The following is a 22,573-nucleotide window of genomic DNA, read 5'->3' on the forward strand; positions in this document are numbered from 1 at the left end:
AACGGATCTAGCTAAACTAAGTACAGTATATATATATCAGTAAGTGAGTCAGTTAGCTGCACTTACAGTGTATTGTGTATATATATACCTAGGATGTATATATATACACAATACACTGTAAGTGCAGCTAACTGACTCGCCTGCCTACTCTATCTAACTTAAATCAAATGACACTGTCTATCTATCTCTCTCTCAACGCCGGAAAATACTACACAGGGCCGCCATGCAGGCGGCCTTATATAGTGTGGGGCGTGTACTAAACCCCCTGAGCCATAATTACGGCTCTCTGTACAGACGGCGCTGTGATTGGCCAAGCATGCGGGTCATAGTGCATGCTTGGCCAATCATCAGCCAGCAATGCACTGCGATGCCGCAGTGAATTATGGGCAGTGACGCGCCACTCGAATTTGGCGCGAACGGCCCATATCATTCGGAATTTGGTGAATGACCGAACATGCAATGTTCGAGTCGAACATGCGTTTGATTCGAACACGAAGCTCATCCCTAATAAGGAATAGTGCCCCATCATTGGTATCAGTGTAAAGAATAGTGTCCCATCATTGGTGTCAGTGGGAGAAATAGTTCCCTATCGTTAATATCAGTGTAAGAAATAGTGCCCCATCATTGGTGATATCGGTGGAAGGAATAGTGCCCCATCATTGGTATCAGTGGAAGTAATAGTGTTCCTATAAGTGGTGACAGTGGAAAGGATAGTCTTTCCATCTATTGTGTTAGTGGGAGCTGTAGTGCCTCATTATTAGTGACAGTGGTAGAGATGAGGTTTATTTACTAAAACTGAAGAGTGCAAAACCTGGTGCAGTTCTACATAGAAACCAATCAGATTCCAGGTTTTATTGCCAAAGCTTAATTGATTAAGCTTAAGTTGGAAGCTGATTGATATCAGTGGGAGGAATAATGTCCCATCATTGGTGTCAGTGGGAGGAATAGTGTCCCATCATTGGTATCAATGGAGGGAATAGTGTTCCATTCTTGGAGTCAGTTGACAGTATAGTGTCCCATCATTGGTATCATAATGCACTGCGAGATCGCAGTGCATTGATGTCTCACAGCAGAGCGCCCTTTGGTTGGCCAAAGCATGCACCCGACTTGCTGCTGAGAGAGCCATAATTGGCCAAAGGCAGAGTGCCTTTGGCCAATCATGGCTCAGGGGGACGAAGTCCACGCCCCACACTATATAAGGCTGCTTACATAGTGGCCGTGTATAGGGTGTGGACGGAGATAGATAGATATGATATATATACTCTGCATTTAGTGTAGACTATATATTCAGTGAAGACGCTATATTCAGTCAATGCAGGCAGGGTATTTGATATATATACTATATATATATATATATAGTATATTATATATTATACTATATATATATATATATATATATATATATATATATACAGTGTACTGAAGTGGTTAAGAGGTACCCGGCACCAAAAAAATTTTTTTAAATGGCGTGGGGGTCCCCCCCAAAATCCATACCAGGCCCTTCAGGTCTGGTATGGATTTTAAGGGGAAACCTGCGCCAATATTAAAAAAAAGAAATAGCGAGAGGGTCCCCCCAAAAATCCATACCAGACCCTTATCCGAGCAAGCTGCCATGGCAGGCCAGGAAAGGGGGGACGAGCAAGCACCCCCCCGAACCATACCAGACCGCTTGCCCTCAACATGGGAGGGGTGCTTCCCCACAACTCTTGCCCGGTGGTTTTAGGGGTCTGCGGGCGGGGGGCTTATTGGAATCTGGAAGATCCCATTAATGAGGGGGCCCTCCAGGGGCCAGCCTAAAGGCAGCACACTGACTGCACCACACCCCAAAAAGAAACAGTGATGTGCTTTATTAAACTTCACAGCTTCTATCACATGTATATTGGCATGTGCTCCGATATTTGACTGGGCTCTCAGTCTATCAGCATTAACCAGTATGCAGACCAGAACCATTATGTTCAACTATCCAATCTGGGCTGTATAAGGCAGTTGTAGGAGGCACTCACCATTTACAAACTGTCCCAGGAAAGGCGCTGGTACTCTCCTGCCCCACCTCCTAAGCACTACCCAACACTGTCCCTTCTCCCAAGCACCGACCCCGCAGTGCTTTATAAAAAAATACATGGATGTGCAAATATTAAAAAAAAGACAATAAAAACGATTTATAAAAGTCCCTTTCAAACACAACAGACCATGATATAAAATTTACATGGGCCACTTTACAGTTGGGTATAGACCAGCCAATAGTTATTTGGTGACCTAATAAAGTGGTTGTTATCCTCTGAAATGTAAAATGAACAAAGCAAATCTTTCTATAGTGTACCAGCCTTAGTCCAAAGCACCTAGTGTGATTTCTAGCTTTTCCCTCCTCTCTCTGCTATCTGCTAGTCACTTCTGATCATTTATCACCAAACAATCCTGGGAGATGGCCCTGCCCCCTCCCCCCCAGTATACAGTAGATGATTGACAGCCTCAGCTGTGCATGTTTCCCTATGAGACTGTATAGAGGGGGTGTGTTCATTCTCTCCACTCAGATTACACTAATTGGCTAATGGTAAGCCCAATCGCAAGGCCGTCTTAGAAAAATGTGAGGTCTAATGCAACTGGGCAAGTAAGGAATGTGCAGATTAAACATGATGGCTGAAGACAGGTCAATAAAGCTTGTGATCTCACAGATGTCAGTGGATATCACAGTCCTACTCCAACTGCGCACATCCATGGTCTTTATTGAACAGTACAGAGGAGAGAGTGCTGTTGTTCTTTGTTGAAGTGACAAACCTAAGAGCAGCAATCACACTTAATATTTTTTGTGGGGTATTGATGAACTTAGCTGTCTTGCCCTCAAAATGGCTCATCTGCTTGAGAGTTATTTACAATGATATCCACTGCAGACTCGTGACCATGTGAGATGCTCTCTGTATTCTAGCTTCAGTGGATTATAGAGGAAGCATGGCCTTTTTTTGTTTTTTTATTAGTACAGTTATAGGGCGTACACACGGTCGGACTTTGTTCGGACATTCCGACAACAAAATCCTAGGATTTTTTCCGATGGATGTTGGCTCAAACTTGTCTTGCATACACACGGTCACACAAAGTTGTCGGAAAATCCGATCGTTTTAAACGCGGTGACGTAAAACATGTACGTTGGGACTATAAACTGGGCAGTGGCCAATAGCTTTCATCTCTTTATTTATTCTGAGCATGCGTGGCACTTTGTCCGTCGGATTTGTGTATACACGATCGGAATTTCCGACAACGGATTTTGTTGTTGGAAAATTTTATCTCCTGCTCTCCAACTTTGTGTGTCGGAAAATCCGATGGAAAATGTCCGATGCAGCCCACACACGGTCGGAATTTCCGACAACACGCTCCGATCGGACATTTTCCATCGGAAAATCCCACCGTGTGTACGGGGCATAAGAGTCTTGCCTGGATGGCATTGCTTAGCAATTAGCTCACTGATGGGTTCCAGAGTTTGCTTCCCATAAACATGACTTCAAGTTGTCCAGTCTGGCGGTAGATGAAGGCCCCATCAAATACTGACCACCAAAAAGTAACAGGTTGTTCATTTGCTCTAGAAATAGAAAAGAAAAAGTAAAAACATAAATATAAAAAGATTACGTTATTATTGTTAATACCCAAAGTTGATATTTCTGCTATGGAAGCTTGCTTATTGAATCCCACCCCAACCCAGCTTCTCGTCTTTTAAAGACTACAGAAGATATATCTTCCCCATTTGACGTCCGCCTGTGCTATATCTGACCATAGCCCGGCCATTGCAAAAAAAAAACAGTCTCACTTCTTATTCTGCACTGTATTTTTTGCAAAATGGTTGCCACACGTAAGAGGACATTTCATTGACTCCTGGGGAAAATAGGAATTATTATTTGATACCGATATAGCAAATTTGGGTGCAATGATCCTTCAACAGTTTAGCACAGCCTAGAATAGGATAACAATAAGTTCAAGGCTTACTTTGATTGGTTAAGTTGGACAAGTGGGCAGATGATGTCTCAAACTTCACCTTGGTCAATCAGAGGAAGCCTTGTATTTCATTGATAAAAATAAAAGGCTTCTCCTAAATGGCAGAGATGCAGCACAGGCGACTTTATCTACATCTGACAGCAAAGAGGAAGTATATCATACTGTTGCATCTTAAGCTGGCCACACAACAATAACTGCCCGACTCCTTCGATTTTTTTTATGTTGGATGGGAACATAAAAAAGCCCCCACCCCCCCATGCTGATGGCATGTGACCTAGTATGGTTCAGGAAGGGGGGGGGGGGGGCGCTCGCTCACTCATCCCTCCCTTTCCTGACCTGCCGGGCTGCATTCCTGGATAAGGGTCTGTTATGGATTTTGGGGACCCCACGCCATTTTTTTTCTTTATTTTTTTTAAATAGCTGGAGCAATTGTAACCATGAGTCAATTTAAATGTGATTTGACTTGGTTTATTTTCTTTAGAAATGTAATTTTTGCTGCAGCATGTGTTATACATACTACAGATGCGCCACTTTGCAGACAGACTAAGGGGACCCCCCAGGCACTGTATTTAACCACTTAAGGACAGTTTCTTTATATCATGAAAGATAATGTTACGCTGAGTAAATTGATACCCAGCATGTCACGCTTCAAAATTGCGCCCACTCGTGGAATCGCGACAAAGTTTGACCCTTAAAAATCTCAATAGGCGATGTTTAAAAATTCCTACAGGTTATCAGTTTTGAGTTACAGAGGAGGTCTTTTTCTAGAAATATTGTTCTCGCTCTAGCGATCCCGGCGATACCTCACATGTGTGGTTTGAACACCGCTTTGATATGCGAGCGCGACTTAAGTATGCGTTTGCTTCTGCGTGTGAGCTCGGTGGGACGGGGCGCTTTAAAAAGATTTTTTTCTTTTTTTTACTTTTTATTTTGACACTGTCCTTAAAAAAAAAAAAAAAAAAAGGGTCACTTTTGTTCCAATTACAAGGAATGTAAACATCCCTTGTGTAGAAGGTACCTCTCCAGCCTCATTGCATCTATGAGGGAGAGAGATGCCTGCTAGCAGCTGTGTGGGCTTTTCACCCCCTTCTTTTTCTCTCACATACACAGAGACACACAGACCTGCTTGCTCTGTAGCCTCCCCATTGGAAGAGACTAACAGCCAATCACAAGGAAAGTTCAGCCAAGGGAAATGCAGCAAAGCATTGTGGGCTATGTAGTCTGGAGGAGGAAGTGACTCTGTCAGCTGGATCAGCCCTGAACTACATGACAGACAATGCAAAGCGCGCAGAACTGCCTACTGGGAAAAAAGGGGAGTTTCAGGAAGTGCTGAGGTACAGTGGGGATGGAAAGTATTCAGCTCTGAGCTCTGAGCTCTTCAGGCAGTTCCTTTGACCTCATGATTCTCATTTGCTCTGACATGCACTGTGAGCTGTAAGGTCTTATATAGACAGGTGTGTGGCTTTCCTAATCAAGTCCAATCAGTATATTCAACAAAAGGCTGGACTCAAATTAAGGTGTTGAACCATCTCAAGGATGATCAGAAGAAATGGAAAGCACCTGAGTTAAATATATGAGTGTCGCAGCAAAGGGCCTGAATACTTAGAACCATGTGATATTTCAGTTTTTCTTTTTTAATAAATCTTCAAAAATGTCAACAGTTCTGTGTTTTTCTGTCAATATGGGGTGCTGTGTGTACATTAATGAGGAAAAAAATGAACTTAAATGATTTTAGCAAATGGCTGCAATATAACAAAGAGTGAAAAATGTAAGGGGGTCTGAATACTTTCTGTCCCCACTGTAAATGAGTAGAGGGAAGTGCTGAGGTGAGAGAAAAGAGAGAGGGACAGGTTTTCCTGATCCTATCACTACCGCAGGCAGCTAAATAAGCTACAAGTTATTTTTTGGTGAGCTCTGCACAGTGTTCACCTAAAGCTACCTGTAGAAGGTTGGTGGTGTTTTCCTGATCCTATCACTACCGCAGGCAGCTAAATAAGCTACAAGTTAGTTGTTTGCGAGCTCTGCACAGTGTTCAGCTAAAGCTACCTGTAGAAGGTTGGTGGTGTTTTCCTGAGCCTATCACTACCGCAGGCAGCTAAATAAGCTACAAGTTATTTTTTGGCGAGCTCTGCATAGTGTTCACCTAAAGCTACCTGTAGAAGGTTGGTGGTGTTTTCCTGATCCTATCACTACTGCAGGCAGCTAAATAAGCTACAAGTTATTTTTTGGCGAGCTCTGCACAGTGTTCACCTAAACCTACCTGTAGAAGGTTGGCGGTGTTTTCCTGATCCTAACACTACCGCAGGCAGCTAAATAAGCTGCAAGTTATTTTTTGGCGAGCTCTGCACAGTGTTCACCTAAAGCTACCTGTAGAAGGTTGGTGGTGTTTTCCTGATCCTATCACTACCGCAGGCAGCTAAATAAGCTACAAGTTAGTTTTTTTGCGAGCTCTGCACAGTGTTCAGCTAAAGCTACCTGTAGAAGGTTGGTTTATATATATATCCCAGCTTAGTGCAGCTACAGGCCATTAGTATGTCCGGAAGGCCAACAAGGAGAGGCAGACAGTCACAAGCCAATAAAAGAGGGCAAGCAGGCTCTGTGTCTAGAGGCAACAGTGCTGGTCATGGAGACAGTGCATCCTCATCAGCACGTGGCCGTGGGACACGCTTGTCCTTTTTTTCGGCAGCTGGTCGTGTTGAGCCGCAACATGCAGAAGACTTGGTCGAGTGGATGACCAAGCCGTCCTCATCCTCCTCATCCTCTCTCACCCATGCTCAGGGTACTTTGTCTGGCAAAGTAGCTGCCAACGCGCCCTCTTCCCTCAGCTCAATGTCATCAGTGACTCCTTCCCTAGCCCCAGAATGTCCTCCTGAGGAGTCCCTCGAACTGTTTGACCACAGTGTTGGGTACATGCTCCAGGAGGATGCCCAGCGTTTGGAAGGCTCTAATGATGATACTGAGCTAGATGAAGGCAGTAACGTGAGCACGGACAGAGGGGGTGCCCAAGAAGGACAGCAATCTGGCAGTCATGCTCCCCCTGCTGCAGCATACTGCCAGGTTTGCTCCAGTGATGAGGAGGGAGGGGATGATGAGGTCACTGACTCAACGTGGGTGCCTGATAGGAGAGAGGAGGAGGAGGCACATCACCAACGAGGCAGGATGCCCTCCAGGGGCCAGCCTAAAGGCAGCACACTGACTGCATCACACCCCAAAGCTCTGCATGTGCAGGGCACTGCAGTCTCTGCGCGTTATTCAAAAAGTTCTTTGGTGTGGGCCTTTTTTGAGACGAGTGCATGGCCAAAACATCTCCCGCTTGGGCACCACATGCTTGACCAGACATATGTTGACCTGCCATGCAGTTCGTTGGCAAGCGTATCTAAAAGACCCACACCAAAGAACAAAGAGGACATCTCCTTGCTCCTCATCAGCTGAGATCTCCAACCCCACTATACCTTCAGTCCTCTCTGAGACCTGCACTGAGAGGAATGAAGGTGTAGAATTAGGTGTGTCACAGCCAAGTACTTGTGGGCAATCTGCTTTCGGTACACCAACGTCAGATTGTACCAGGCAAATTTCCCTGCCCCAGCTGCTGCACCGCCGAAAGAAGTTCGCTCCCAGCCATCCACATGCCCAGTGGTTGAATGCTAGCTTGGCAAAATTGCTAGCACTTCAACTGCTGCCTTTTCAGTTGGTAGACTCTGCCCCCTGTGGAATGTGCGGTTCCTCAGTGGCAGGTAACCAAACGCCACTCTTTCTCAGGGAAGGCGATTCCGGCTCTCTACCGGCAAGTGGAAGGCAATGTTCATGCCTCGCTGGACTGGGCGGTCAGCGGTAAGGTGCATATTACCGCTGACTCATGGTCCAGCAGGCATGGACAGGGACGTTACCTAAGTTTCACCACGCATTGGGTGACTCTGCTGGCAGCTGGGAAGGATGCAGGACAAGGTGCAGTAGTGTTGGAGGTTGTTCTGCCACCACGCCTCCAAAATGCCACTACTAATGATTGTGACACACCTCACTCCTCCACCCCCTCCTCTTCTTCCTCCATGGCCTCTTCCTGTGCTTTGTCCTCAGAACCAGTGGTGCTCCATAGGCGTTTAAGGGGCTACGCAAGTACGCAGGCCAAAAGATGCCATGCCGTGCTTGAGCTGGTGTGCTTGAGGGACAGGAGCCACACTGGGGCAGAGGTTCTGTCAGCTCTATATTAAATAAATGTAGCGCTAAAATAACATGTATAAGTGATCTCTGTGCACATACACATAATGTCCCAAAAGTGCCGTGTTGCTGTAAACACAAAAGTCCACAATCAAAGTAAGTGATCCGTGTGGCAATACATTCAACTTCTCAACGGTGTACTCAGAAGTCTTCAAAGTAAGTGAAAAGATGGAATACGCTTACCGGATGGGTTGGATTCTACTGCCATAAGCATAGAATCGGTAAAGCTTTGTGCCACCAAGGGCAAAAACGTGGAGTGATGGAGGCAAGGGTAGAGCCTCTGTGATGGAGGCAAGGGTAGAGCCTCTATCCAGTATGAATGTCCCTTACGGTCCACTGGAACTGGGTCAGAGATGGTGTCCACAGATAAATAGTTCCCGGCAAATCAGCAGCACCTCATGTTTGCTAAAGAGAGACCTCACAAAGGGAGGTCTGCTGATTTGCCGGGAACTATTTATCTGTGGACACCATCTCTGACCCAGTTCCAGTGGACCGTAAGGGACATTCATACTGGATAGAGGCTCTACCCTTGCCTCCATCACAGAGGCTCTACCCTTGCCTCCATCACTCCACGTTTTTGCCCTTGGTGGCACAAAGCTTTACCGATTCTATGCTTATGGCAGTAGAATCCAACCCATCCGGTAAGCGTATTCCATCTTTTCACTTACTTTGAAGACTTCTGAGTACACCGTTGAGAAGTTGAATGTATTGCCACACGGATCACTTACTTTGATTGTGGACTTTTGTGTTTACAGCAACACGGCACTTTTGGGACATTATGTGTATGTGCACAGAGATCACTTATACATGTTGTTTTAGCGCTACATTTATTTAATATATGGTATTCATTCTTGTCACATGGTTTGTAGCAGCTTATCCACTCACTGTCCATCCTCATTTTTTAGGGTAGCGCAATAATTATTCCCCCCCCTTGATTTCACGTTCTGTCAGCTCTGCAGGGGCAGGTTCAGAGGTGGTTAACGCCACGCCAACTTAAGGCAGGAATGGTGGTTTGCGACAATGGCACCAACCTCCTCTCTGCCCTCCGACAGGGACAAATGACCCATGTGCCCTGTTTGGCTCACGTCCTTAACTTGGTGGTGCAGCGGTTCTTGGGCAGGTACCTGGGCTTACAGGATGTCCTGAGGCAGGCCAGGAAAGTCTGTGTGCATTTCCGCCGGTCATATAATGCCAGTGCTCAGCTGGCGGACCTCCAAAAGGAGTTTAACCTGCCCAAGAACCGCCTAATCTGTGACATGCCCACCAGGTGGAACTCAATGTTGACCATGCTGCAGCGGCTGCACACGCAGCAGAGGGCCATCAATGAGTACCTGTGCGACTATGACACCAGGACAGGGTCAGGGGAGCTTGTTTTTTTTTCCCCACGCCAGTGGGCCATGATCAGGGATGCATGAACTGTCCTGTCACCATTTCAGGAGGCCACGAGGATGGTGAGCAGTGACAGTGCATGCATCAGTGACACTGTCCCCCTTGTCCACCTGTTGGAGCACGTGCTGCGTGGAATAATGGACAGGGCATTTGAGGCAGAACAGAGGCAGGAAGAGGAGGACTTCCTTAGCTCTCAAGGCCCCCCTTATCCAGACAGTGTGCCTGCGTGCCAGCCAATCACACAGGAAGGGGACGAGGAGGAGGAGTAGGAGGATTGTGTCAGTATGGAGGTGGAGCCTGGCACTCAGCATCAGCAGCAGTCTTTAAGGGATCAGTCCCAAGAAACACATGGACTTGTACGTGGCTGGGAGGAGGTGGCTGTGGACCATGTCGTCCTTAGTGACCCAGAGGACTCCGGACCGAATGCCTCAGCAAACCTACGCTGCATGTCCTCCCTGATCCTGCAAAGCCTGCGGAAGGATCCTTGTATTCGTGGTATCAAGGAGAAGGACCAATACTGGCTGGCAACCCTCCTTGATCCACGTTACAAGGGTAAGGTTGCGGACCTTATCTTGCCATCGCAGAGGGAGCAGAGGATGAAACATCTTCGGGAGGCCTTGCAGAAAGGTCTGTGCAACGCGTTCCCAGAGACTGGGAGGTTACAAACTTCTGTTTCTGGACAAGGTGTTGCTGAGGCTTTGGTCAGTCAAAGAAGGAGTGATGGAGAAGGTGGCAGTCTGACCGATGCGTTTTTTTAGACAATTTTTTAGTCCACAGCCCCAAGGTATGATCGGTTCCAGCAACCATCGCCAGCGTCTGTTTTAGATGGTGCAGAAATACCTAGGGGCAAGATCTGACTTGGACACCTTTCCCACCGAAAATCCTCTGGGTTACTGGGTCTTGAGGATGGATCACTGGCCAGAGCTTGCACAGTATGCAATTGAGCTACTGGCCTGTCCTGCATCCAGCATTCTTTCGGAACGCACATTCAGTGCTGCTGGAGGTTTTGTAACCGATCACTGACCTTCATAAAAATGAATCAGTCTTGGATCACCACCAGCTACCAAGCACCTGATGCTGATGTAACCGAATAATTTTTTTTGAAATCTCAGATCTCTTTAAAGACTGCCTATGCTGATGCTGAGTGACTATCCTGAGTAATTATCCTCTTCCTCCTCAATGATCACACTGATAGCTTGTAAGAACATTTTTGGTTCTGGGTGCCGCCACCAGTGCCTAAGGCCCAATTTTTCAGCCCCTGTTTAACAGGGGCGTGTAATTACAATTTTTGATGCAATACTTTGCAGCAGGGCTCGTTCCTGCGTTCCAACTAGAGTTTCTGTGAGAAGTTGCAGTGTTGTGGCACCAGCACCAGTGCCTAAGGCCCAATTTTTCAGCCCCTGTTTAACAGGGGCATGTAATTACAATTTTTGATGCAATACTTTGCAGCAGGGCTCGTTCCTGCGTTCCAACTAGAGTATCTGTGAGGGGTTGCAGTGTTGTGGCACCAGCACCGGTGCCTAAGGCCCAATTTTTCAGCCCCTGTTCAACAGGGGCATGTAATTACAATTCTTGATCTAATATATCACAGCAGGGTCCGTTTCTACGCCCACCAAGAGCGAGTGAGGACTTACAGTGTTGTGGCACCAGCACCACCACCACCACCAAAGGCCCAATTTTTCTGCCCCTGTTCAACAGGGGCATGTAATTACAATTCTTGATCTAATATTTCACAGCAGGGCCCTTTGAGGGCTTACAGTGTTGTGGCCACAACAATACCTAAGGCCCAAATTTCTGCTGAGTATATAGGGCAGGCCCCTACTTTCAAACATCCAACTTACAAATGACTTCTACTTGCAAACGGAAGGAGACAACAGGAAGTGAGATGAAATCTACCCCTAGGAAGGGAAATTCTCTCCTGTAAGAGTTAAATGGGAAAAACATTTCTCCTTTCCACTAATGCTTTATCACCAATCCTTGTTTCACAAAAAAACCCAAATTTTCAAAAAACATTTGTCATTGGGACAAAAAGTGAGGTTCAATCTTCTGAAGAGGAGCACAGACAGCAAAACAAATGTCACAAGGGTGATAACCCTTCCCTATGTTTTCCAAAAAGCTTAAAAAAGATTTTTTGGCTGGAGCTAAACACGTTAAAAATGTACCCGTTCAAAATTACAAACAGATTATACTTAACAACAAACCTACAGTCCCTGTCTTGTTTGCACTGCCTGTATACTGCTGTTCAGAGTATATAGGGCCTGGTGGCCCCACACCTTTCCTTTTTTTAATTTGGGTGCGGGGTTCCCCTTACTATCCATACAAGACCCAAAGGGCCTGGTAATGGACTGGGGTGTACCCATGCCGTTTGTCTCACTGATTTTCATTCATATTGCCAGGACCCGACATTACATTAAAGCCGCAAGCAGTTTTAAATGACTTTTTTTCCTTTAAAAAAGACATTTTGTGCAGGGACTGTTCTAAGCACGGGAAACACGCGCCACTTTACAGGCATACTATAGACACCCCCCAGGTACGATATTTAAAGGAATATTTCACTTTTTTTTTTTACTTTAAGCATCATTAAAATCACTGCTCCCGAAAAAACGGCCTTTTTTACAACTTTTTTTTGCATCGATACATGTCCCCTTTTTAGGATAATGCCATGAAAATTAGCCTTTAAAATTAGCACTTTTGATTTCGAACGTTCGAGTCCCATATACATCAATGGGGTTCTAACGCTCGTGCAAATTTTCGGTCCGTTCGCAGGTTCTGGTGCGAACTGAACCAGGGGGTGTTCGGCTCATCCCTAGTGCTGAGGCCTCAGGGGACGGATATCCAATACATGCGTTGAGGTTGTTGGATATTCACCTCCTTGTGTACCTGTTCACATATACCTTTTCAGGTAACGAAGGTACACATTCTGTAGATTGTAATTAGGTGATATTTCCTGTCAGTTATAACTTGTGTGTTCATGCCATTTTATTATGTCTATTCTTTATCTCAAGTAAACATTTCTGAGTGGTTCATTCATATTGTGTGAGTCTCTATTTACTACCATAGCTGGTGACGTGACGGAACCCAGGGCCTCGGTAAATATACTTCATGGTTTATCTTTACTGTGTTTCCTCTCTATTGCTGGGTTCCACACTAATATTATCAAGTAGGTGTGCCAGAGGGGTTGGGCCCGTTCTTGGGGTTAAGAGGCAGAGTACAGAACCAAACATACATTAAGCAGCTCCTCCGGGGGTAGCGCTACACTTGTAATAGAAAAAAAGCATGGCAGGACCTCCTAAATGTGAGATCTGGGGTCAAAAAGACGTTATATTTACACTAAAATGCAATTTAAAAAAAGAAAAATTTAAATGTCATTTTTTTTGCAATAATTTTCTTTTTCCCCCTTTAAGACCCTTCCGCCATCCAATGGTGTAGAGCCCAGTGGGGGCCATCTTTCCCTCACTCGGCTCAATGCCTGTCAGGGGAAAGAACACGATGGCGGGAGGGGGGGCCCTCTCTCGCCCCCAATAAAAGTGATCTTGTGGCGAATCCGCCGCAGGCACCACTTTTATCTGAAAGCAGACCGCCCGCTGAAGAAGAGGATACCGGGGTTATGGCAGCTAGCAGCTAGTTGCTGCCATAACAACAGTATTTCTTTTCAAACAGCCGACGTACAACTGCGGCAGGCGGTCCTTAAAGTGGAGTTCCACCCACTTTTACAACTCTTCAGCATCCCTCACTAAACTGTGCACTGTAAACGAATTGGGTATTTAAAAAAAATTTTTCTTAGCATTTACTGTATATCTGCTGTATTCATTTTTCACTTCCTCCTCCCTGGCCACGGCCCATCGCATCATTTCCTGTTTGCAATGCCTTCTGGGAAGGGGTGGCAACTTCCTCTGACACTGTCGTTGCTATGGAAACCTGACCTGAAACCTATTACACTGCTTGTGCTGCTCTGAGCATGTGCGAGATCTGCAAGGATGAGATCCAGGAAGAAAAACAGTCTGGCTTCAGATGCCCAGACTTAAGATGGCCATGGCCTGCTGTAAGTTTATAAAATAACAAACTACTGCTATAAACTAACAAAACAGACCTTAGTGTACAGACTAACTTTACTAGAATACATTTGTGTATTATAGGGGTATTTTTATTTAAAAAGTATAATTTCGGCCGGAACACTACTTTAAGTGGTTAAAGGAATTTTTCATTTTTATTGTTTTATTGTTTATTGTTTCACTTACAGTGGGGTTCCCAACGTAAGGGTAACAATAAAAATGAAAAATTCCTTTAAAGGGTAACTCCACTTTCGTGGGGGAAAAAAATTGCAAATAAGGAAAAAATAATATAGTGTATACAATTGCGACACAAGTCATATTGCAATTGAATGTTATTAAAAATGACCTTTCCTTTTCAATCTGCAACCACTGTAATTTTGTAAATGCAATATGGCTACCTGGAGTTGTTCTGTTCACAGAGTGTGTACTGACCACGCCCCAGAAACATAATTTTCCTGCTTGTGTGGTTGACTCACCAATTTTCCCAGAAGTCTGCACTAAGATACCAGTCAGATTTAAGGCATCCCCTGCAACAAAAATGTCAATTTTGGTGAGATACTCCCTGTAGGAACATGTCTAAAGGGATGCAGGCCCAGCAGATTTCCTCATTAGTGCTCTGCAGGTGCATAGCTGACTAATAATTATGAAACCACTCCCATTAGACTCCCACTGAGCACAGAGACACAGAGGAACAAACAGGGATTTCTTCAGAATAACAAAAGTTAGGAATCTGCAACAAAGGTTGTTAAAATCCTTTACAATATACATAAATCACCCAGGGGGAATGTTTTTTTCTCAACAAACGTGAAGTTTAAATAAAGTGCCTGGGAGGTCCCCTTAGTCTGCCCGTAAAGTGGCGCTTCTGTTGCATGTATAGAATATGCTACAGCAAAAATTACATTTCTAAGGGAAAAAAAATGCATGAAATCACATTTAAATTGCTGGCAATACAATACCATTGTACCCCCCCACCCAAGTCCATACCAGACTCTTTGGGTCTGGAATTGATTATAGCAGGAATCCTATGCCAAAATGAAAAAAAAAACAAAAAAAAAAACCAACGTGCCCCCCCCCCCCCCCCCAATTCATAACAGACTCTTATCCAAGCATGCAGTCCGGCAGGTCAGGAAAGAGGGGGATGCGAATACACCCCCCCAAACCATACCAGGTCACATGCCCTCAACATGGGGGGGTAGGTGCTTTGGCCCAGGGGGGCTCTGCGCCCCCCACCCCAAAGCATCCTGTCCCCATTTTGTTGGGGACAAGGGCCTCTTCCTGACAACTCTGGGCTGTGGTTGTCAGGGTCTGCGGGTGGGGGGCTTATCGGAATCTGGAAGCCCCTTTAACAAGGAGGCCCTCAGATGATGATGATTTGAATGGGTATGGGTACATAGTACCCATTCACCAAAAAAGTGTCAAAAAATAATAAACACACACAGTTTTTGACAAATCCTTTATTAAAAAATAAAAAACAGTGTCCCCCGATGTAGATCCATTGTCAATCACACTGCCCACTGACCCCAAAAAAAAAAAAAAAAAGAAATCGCTCTTGCTGACACAGAGGCTCTATGCCTAGTGCATTCTCCTCCGTTTGATAGTTCTTTTATAGGTAAGGGGCGGAGCCACCTGTCTATGTCACCTGGTGGCACCACCCCCGACGTCACGGAGGGCATGTGAACTGGTATGGTTCAGGAGGGGGGGGCACTTGCATGTCCACCCCTCTTTCTTGACCTGCCAGGCAGCATGCCTGGCTAAAGGTCAGGTATGGATTTTGGGGGGGACCCCATGCTGTTTTATTTTGTTTTTTTATTTGGCATGGAGTTCCCCTTAAAATCCATACCAAACTCGAAGGGCCTGGTATTGACTGGGGAGGGATGTTGTTTAACATTCTTCTGTTGCTGGGCAATGCCGGCATTCTTTTCTTTACATTCATCTGTCATTGGGGAAGCCCACTGTCAGATGATGACTCGATTGTTAAGGACGCGGGTGGCCGGCTTAACAACCAGCTATTACTTCACACAGAATTCGAATCGGTCGATCTTATTTCAACCGATCCAAACTCTAATCATTCTGAAAAGTTGGAATTCGTTAGAAAATTAATAAACTAAACTAACTTTAACGAAAATTAAACGAAATTTAACGAAAACGAAACAATTTCCGAAAACTAACAAAACAAATTCCATAACGAAACTAAATTAGTAACATAACAAAATTAATCCAAATCTAAACTAAACAAGTTTTTCCGTTCTGCACCTGTCTAAATTTACTTTTACCTGGAAGGGCCTAATATCATGGAATCATTGTAAATGATTGATCTATTCCTCTTCCTTTACTCCTTCCTCATTCTGTCAAAGGCAAAAGAAAACACATGATAGATACCTTCGCTCTGCAATTATCACCTGGACATTTAACTTTAAAATAACTGCACAGTTGTCTCAGCGGAATCACTAATTTTCTTTGCTTTCCAAAAGGTGAGGGACATACAGGCTAAACAGTTGAGTGTGGGGATGGAGGAGAGTAATCCACTATTCTGAACCCCTTTGCACCCAGTCTTGCATCACAATAAATGGGACTATATGCCCAAGGGTGGGACAGAATTCCCAATCCTGTGATGTGACCGGCTGTCACTGTATTTTCATGATTGGGAGCCCGTCTTGCCACCCCTCCCCCAATCATAACTAAAGACCGCAAGCTAGAGTATCTATGATAGCTTGGTCACTGTGCTGGGAGCACACAGTGACCATGCTCTCAAAATAGAAAACTTCTAGAAGCCATCCATATGTGTGGCATGTGGGTGTTAAAACCCACCATCTTTGTCATTGCACATATGCATTATTTGGGCGGAGATTAAATTACATAAAGTTGCACTAGTAATTTGGGTTCAGGTCTCTGATTGTTTAATTCCAGATACAGTATAGCAACCCTGTTCTCATAGTATACTTAGAATCTATTCTGGAGATAGATACAAAGTAGTATATTTAACCACTTCAATACCGGGCACTTTCCCCCCTTCCTACCCAGACAAATTTTTAGCTTTCAGCGCTGTCGCGTTTTGAATGACAATTGCGCGGTCATGCAACACTGTACCCAAACTACATTTTTTCCCACAAATAGAGCATGCTTTTGGTGGTATTTGATCACCAACCATTGTTTTTTTATTTTTGCGCTACAAATAAATAATACTGAAAATTTTGAACTTTTTTTTTTGTACAATACTGGCTGGAGGTACAGAGGATATCTCAAAAGTTCACAGCCTTTCCAATAACAGATGACCCTGCATTTTTTCTGCTTCATTGTTCACAAATCCCCCGGCAGGCATATAAAAAATATGTGTTATGTCACATGGTCAATGCAGCTAAAGCCTGTATTACTCTTAGCTGGAGGGATCCCAAACTTCCTTCCATCGCTCAGTGGCTAAATAGGGTAAGGAACACCGGGATTATGGAGGATCTTGTAATGTCAGCACAAGACAGAAAAAAGCAATACACTAGAACATGGGCAGATTGGGATCAATTTGTATACTCGGAAGAGGGGAGGAGACTGATGGGGAGTGCTCCTGGGGAATGATGGGTCTCACGCTGGTGTGTTTTCACTTTGTCCGCCCCTCTCCTCAGGGAGCAGAGGATGACTCCCCCCCTTTTTTTTTCCTTTCGTTTTTGTCTTGTTTTTTGTTTTTGTGGGTTTATTGATTCATTTACTTTTGAAGGTTTTTATTTAGTAAAATATAAAAAGAAAGGGAGGATTTATTTTTCCTTATGAGTGGATACATACATACAAGTATAAGTGGGTGAAGATGTATATATACATTCTTATATAACTATGGAATATTAAGTTGGTACAAAATGTATGGCAGTTAAAAGCAAATGTGTATGTAATTGATGGAAAGTGATATGATACTGGATTACCTGCCTCCATTTGAATAAATAAAGAATATTTTTTTTGTTTCTGTTACAAAACTTTGTTAATAAGTATGTTTTCTCCTTCACTGATGGGCACTGATGAGGCAGTACTTATTAGCACTTATGAGGCGGCAACGATGAGGTGGCACCGATGATGAGGCACTTATATGCAGCACTGATGGGCACTGATAGGTGGCACTGATATGCAGCACTGATGGGCACTGATAGGTGGCACTGATGGGCACTCATAGGCGGCACTGATGGGCACTTATAGATGGCACTGATGGGCACTGATAGGTGGCACTGGTAGGTGGCACTGGTTGACACTTATGGGCACTGATAGGTGGCACTGATGGGCACTGATAGGCACTGATAGATGGCACTGTTAGGCAGCACTGATCAATTACCACTGGCAGGCATCACTGATGGGCACTGATAGGTGGCACTGGTAGGTGTCACTGGTTAACACTTATGGGCACTGATAGGTGGCACTGATAGGTACTGATGGTCGGCACTGATAGATGGCACTCTTAGGCAGCACTGATCAATTGGCACTGGCAGGCATCACTGATGGGCACTGATAGGTGGCACTGGTAGGTGTCACTGGTTAACACTTATGGGCACTGATAGGTGGCACTGATAGGCACTGATGGTCGGCACTGATAGATGGCACTCTTAGGCAGCACTGATCAATTGGCACTGGCAGGCACAAGTGATGGGCACTAAGTGCCATTCCTATTGGGCATTGTTTGGCATCCCTGGTGGTCCTGGGTGGGCATCCTCGGGAAGACTGCGCTGATAAGCAATCAGCACAGACCCCCCCCTGTCAGGAGAGCAGCTGTGATCAGCTGTGATTGGACACAGCTAATCAAGTAGTAAAGAGCCTACGTCAGAGGCGCTTTACCAAGATCAGAGATGCGGTGTGTCAGAATGACACAGCACACCACCGATCTCCTTGCTGCGCGCCCTCATGGGCTTGTTATCCTGCTGAACGTCATATGACACCCAGTCAGGATAAATGAACCACTTTCTGGCCATCATTCTGCATACGGAGGGCGGGAAGTGGTTAAAGAAGCAGTTTAGAACTGATGGGACTGGGACCACTGGGACTTGTGCCACTCTCACAATGGTTTTAGCCCATTAGTTATTAGATAGTGGTAGAGGGGTGCTTGACATGGATTTTCACGGCTTATCAAAACGTGGACAGAGTCATTACTTGAGTCCAATTGACCTGTATTCAGCAGCTCACAACAAAAATGGGGACTCCCCCAGGAGAGGATATTCACCGGAGTTGATAAATATAAGTGTAATAGATGTGACAAATTGGGGTTTCTTAGCTCAGTGGTAGTGCAAAAACAGTGAGTGAGTTTACTCCACACCAGATATAGTTTTCAAGGCTTTCCTTTGCACTTTTATTTAAACGCACATCAAAACTTCACACAGGTATGTCTTCCCACTCAGGGAGAACTCAGGGAGTTCTCACCATCACTACAAAACATAATATTCAGCCTCCTGGCTCTCTTGTGGCAGCTTTGCTGCTGCAAGTACCTCTTTGGGGTCCCTCCTGAACTTTAGTACCTTTTTGGTCCTCTTGACCATGGAACGCATGCTCATCTGTCCCTTATGGACTTCCTCTCAGGCTCAGACATTTCTCTGTCCCAACCTGTACACCATGCATGGTGCATAGCAGCACCTTACACTGCTCCCTTCACACACTCTGACCTCCCTCGGTTGGGTGGGGCTCAGAGCTCTATCTCTGGTTCGCATAAAAAGCCAGCACATGCCTGTGCCATCAGTGTGCTCGCTTCTCACACAATCTGGCGTAAACCACCATTTTACAGAGTAGCATGGGGTCACCCTGCTACATAGATGAAAGATAATAGATGAAAACTCATCAAGTCCAAAACTATATTGTTTAACTGGTTATAACAAGAAGAGCAAGGGACAGCCAACATGTTTTTTTCGTGAGCCCCGAAACTCGTTGGCTGTTGCTTGCCCTGCTTGTTTTAACCAGTTGAATAATAAAGACCTTGGACTCCTAAGAATTTTTCATTGGGCACTCTTGTTGACTTATTGCAGTAATAAAAGATGGATTCTTTTTTTTTAAAGAAATTCAATTTCAAATAAAACTATTTCATTTTGGAAAAATAGAGAAAAAGAATTATAAGAATTTGCAATGATAAATTTATTTGCTTACCTGGTGAGAATGGTTGTATAAAGGTACCATCTCTTTGAAGGCAAAAATAGAAAAAAATTGTTACAGTACTCAAAATGTACAAAATAAGGATACACTTTATTATGTCATCTTGAAAAGAAAAAAAATTAAGTCTTCCCTTTTTAAACAGTAGTATTTTTTTTTTAGTATTATTTTTTACCTAGTTTGTTTATTTTAAGTAGAAGCTCAGTATGCAGCAATGCACATTTTTATACTTGCCCCCTGCCTCATGTTTAGCTTTTGTTTTTCATCTGAAGTTTTCTACTTTACAACTGTAGTGAAAAAGACGTTACTTGACCATCCTTGCATTTTTAATCTTGTGAAATAGTTAGTGGGAGGCGTTAGGTGGGTGAAATCTGCACATTACTGCTGTGACACCTACGGCAACAGTTTTTGTCATTTTGCAAACATCTTGACTATCTAAGTTTTTCAACTTTATCACGTGATAGTAATCCTCACAACTACTTTGTGCATCAAAGTGGATTATACCGTGTTTTGTTCAGGACAAATTGGGCTTTTACTTGGTAGTAAATGGTAATCAATATCTCCTGATTCTTTTTTATTATCAAAGGACCAAAATAGTAATAAAAAAAACATTTTTTTAAAATTTAGCTGTATATCTTGTTACTACCATAACCTACCACCAAAGAACAATTCAAAATAAATTCTCCTGCTCCTGAAAATCACAGCGATACCACATGTGTGTATGTTATTTGTTGTTTGTACCCGTAGTACAGCCCATAAGCTTTTGCTTTTAAAATAAATAAAAATCCTAGCCAAAATATACTGACCCTGACCTTTGACGCGAACACTAACCCTGGCACTAATCTAGATAAAACCTTGATCTAGTTATTTTTTCTTTATTATTTTTTTATTTATTTTTTACACACACTTTTTTCCCTTTCTGCAAGGAAAGAGAAATATACATTGTATCGTTCTTCTCCATTCACAGAGAGAGAAACACAGGGGTGGGATTCACAGTGACTGATCACTCTGGTAGCCAATCAGAGGCTACCACAGCAATCAGGTGACTCGGAATAGGAAGTTCTAGGTCCCAATCGTTATTTCGGGGCCCGGGGCTCTGTGCTGGGAGTGAACTGTGTGGCCTCCCCTTCACTTTCTGCTCTATCCGGCACCCAAGTTGTGTCAGGAAACTCATCATCATCACTCCCTCCATCCTCATCATCACTGGAACCAACTTGGGGGGGGGGGGGGACACATGACTGCCAATTTGTTGTTTATCAGTGTTCTCCCTTCTCTGTAGGCTCATGTTACTCCCTTCCTCTACCCCAGAACCAACATCAGAACCAAATAATGGCTGTGCATCCTCAATAAGCAAGTGGCTGACACTGTGTTTAAATAATTCAGCCGATGGAAAGTGGTATAATACTGCGCAAATTAATATCAAAATAGTGAAATATACTAACGTGAACCAGCAGCTACACAAAAATGTGACAAATATTCAAATATGGAAGTGAGAAAAATGTAGCGCTAAAACAAATAATACAGTGACAAATGCATACACAAATGATGAACAATCGAATAATCATTAAATGAAAGAAATGAATATGAAATGAAGTCCAACATAGTGAATTAAGTAAAATGAGGATGAGAGAAATATTATGTGAGTCCCATAACACAAATCAAATCCTGTAAAGGAAAAATGTCGAAGTCCACAACAATAAAATGATGATCTTCCAACGTGAAAAGGTGTAATATGAAGCATCAAAGATGGTGAATCCTTAAGGTGGATAAGATTAAACACTCTTACCGGAACAAGTGGACCCGGATGTCAGCGACACAGATTAGTGGCTCTCCCGGATGGATACGAGGACCCAGGATCTCTGATGGTATCTCCAAACAACCTTGTAGGTATCGACCAGACTGGAGGGGCAGCTATCCAATAGGACACCACAACAACTCTCATCCAAACACAGTATGTGGGAAAAAAGAGAAGGAGGGCTCCGATAGTGCAGGTCAAAAAAGTAGGTTTATTAAAACCAACATACATGGAATTAAAAAGTGAGTATGGTGAATAAAAAAGCAATGTGGGGAGCGATGAGCCTTGCTCCACGCGTTTCGTCCTAATGGGACATCTACAGGGGCATGCATCCGGGAGAGCCACTAATCTGGATATCCAGGATTTCATTTATATTTGATTGTTAAATCTGCACTTAGGAAATATTCCTGGGCTGCTGCCTCCCCTGGAGATCCCTGGTAAGAGGGATCTAGATTGTGTAAAGTATGTTTGGTGTTGGGGTAGATGGCGCTGCCCTCCAATTAGATAATAATGTGGATAGAGATGTATTTATTTCCTACTATAGTTTAACTTGTGATACTGTGATTATTAGTTAGAATACACTCCCCATGGGTGATTTTAAAATCCTCTCCCTTGGGTGATTATATCCAAAGTGATAGTGAACCCTCCAAAGTGGTAAAATTGTATTTAACCAGTTGCCGACCGCCGCACGACGATGTACGTCGGCACAATGGCACGGGCAGGCAAAAGGATTTATATATAAGTCCTTGCCTTCCTGCGGGGGGGTCCGATCGGACCCCCCCCCGGTGCCAGCGGCGTTTGGATTATCGTCAGGGGCAATCAGAGGAGAGGGGGAGGCCACTCATTCATGGCCCCCCCCTCGCGATCGCTCCTGGCGAATGAGATGCTTCCTCGGCTTCTGTAATGTAAACAGAAGCGGAGAAAGTGATGTCACATCTCCTCGAGCCGGTCTTTTCGCCGAGGAGAGAAAACATCCAAGTAAGTTTGCACAACACTACACTAACAGTAGAACACGCAGGCACACTTTTCACCCCCCATCACC

General features: G+C 44.4%; 1 protein-coding gene across 1 annotated transcript in view; it reads right to left on the bottom strand.

Moving 5' to 3' along the window:
• Positions 1-1,926: 1,926 nt before the first annotated feature.
• LOC141116650 (uncharacterized) overlaps positions 1,927-22,573 on the bottom strand; it is a 210,737-nt gene continuing 190,090 nt past the window's right edge. The window contains exons 12-14 of the mRNA XM_073609042.1: positions 19,734-19,765; positions 15,911-15,982; positions 1,927-3,571 (exon numbers count right to left, since the gene is read on the bottom strand). Of these exons, the coding sequence (XP_073465143.1) occupies positions 15,953-15,982; positions 19,734-19,765 (62 nt within the window). The 3' untranslated portion in view covers positions 1,927-3,571; positions 15,911-15,952. The remainder of the gene's footprint in view (positions 3,572-15,910; positions 15,983-19,733; positions 19,766-22,573) is intronic.

The sequence above is a fragment of the Aquarana catesbeiana genome, linkage group LG13 (genome assembly GCF_042186555.1).
Source record: "Aquarana catesbeiana isolate 2022-GZ linkage group LG13, ASM4218655v1, whole genome shotgun sequence".
Lineage (NCBI taxonomy): Eukaryota > Metazoa > Chordata > Amphibia > Anura > Ranidae > Aquarana > Aquarana catesbeiana.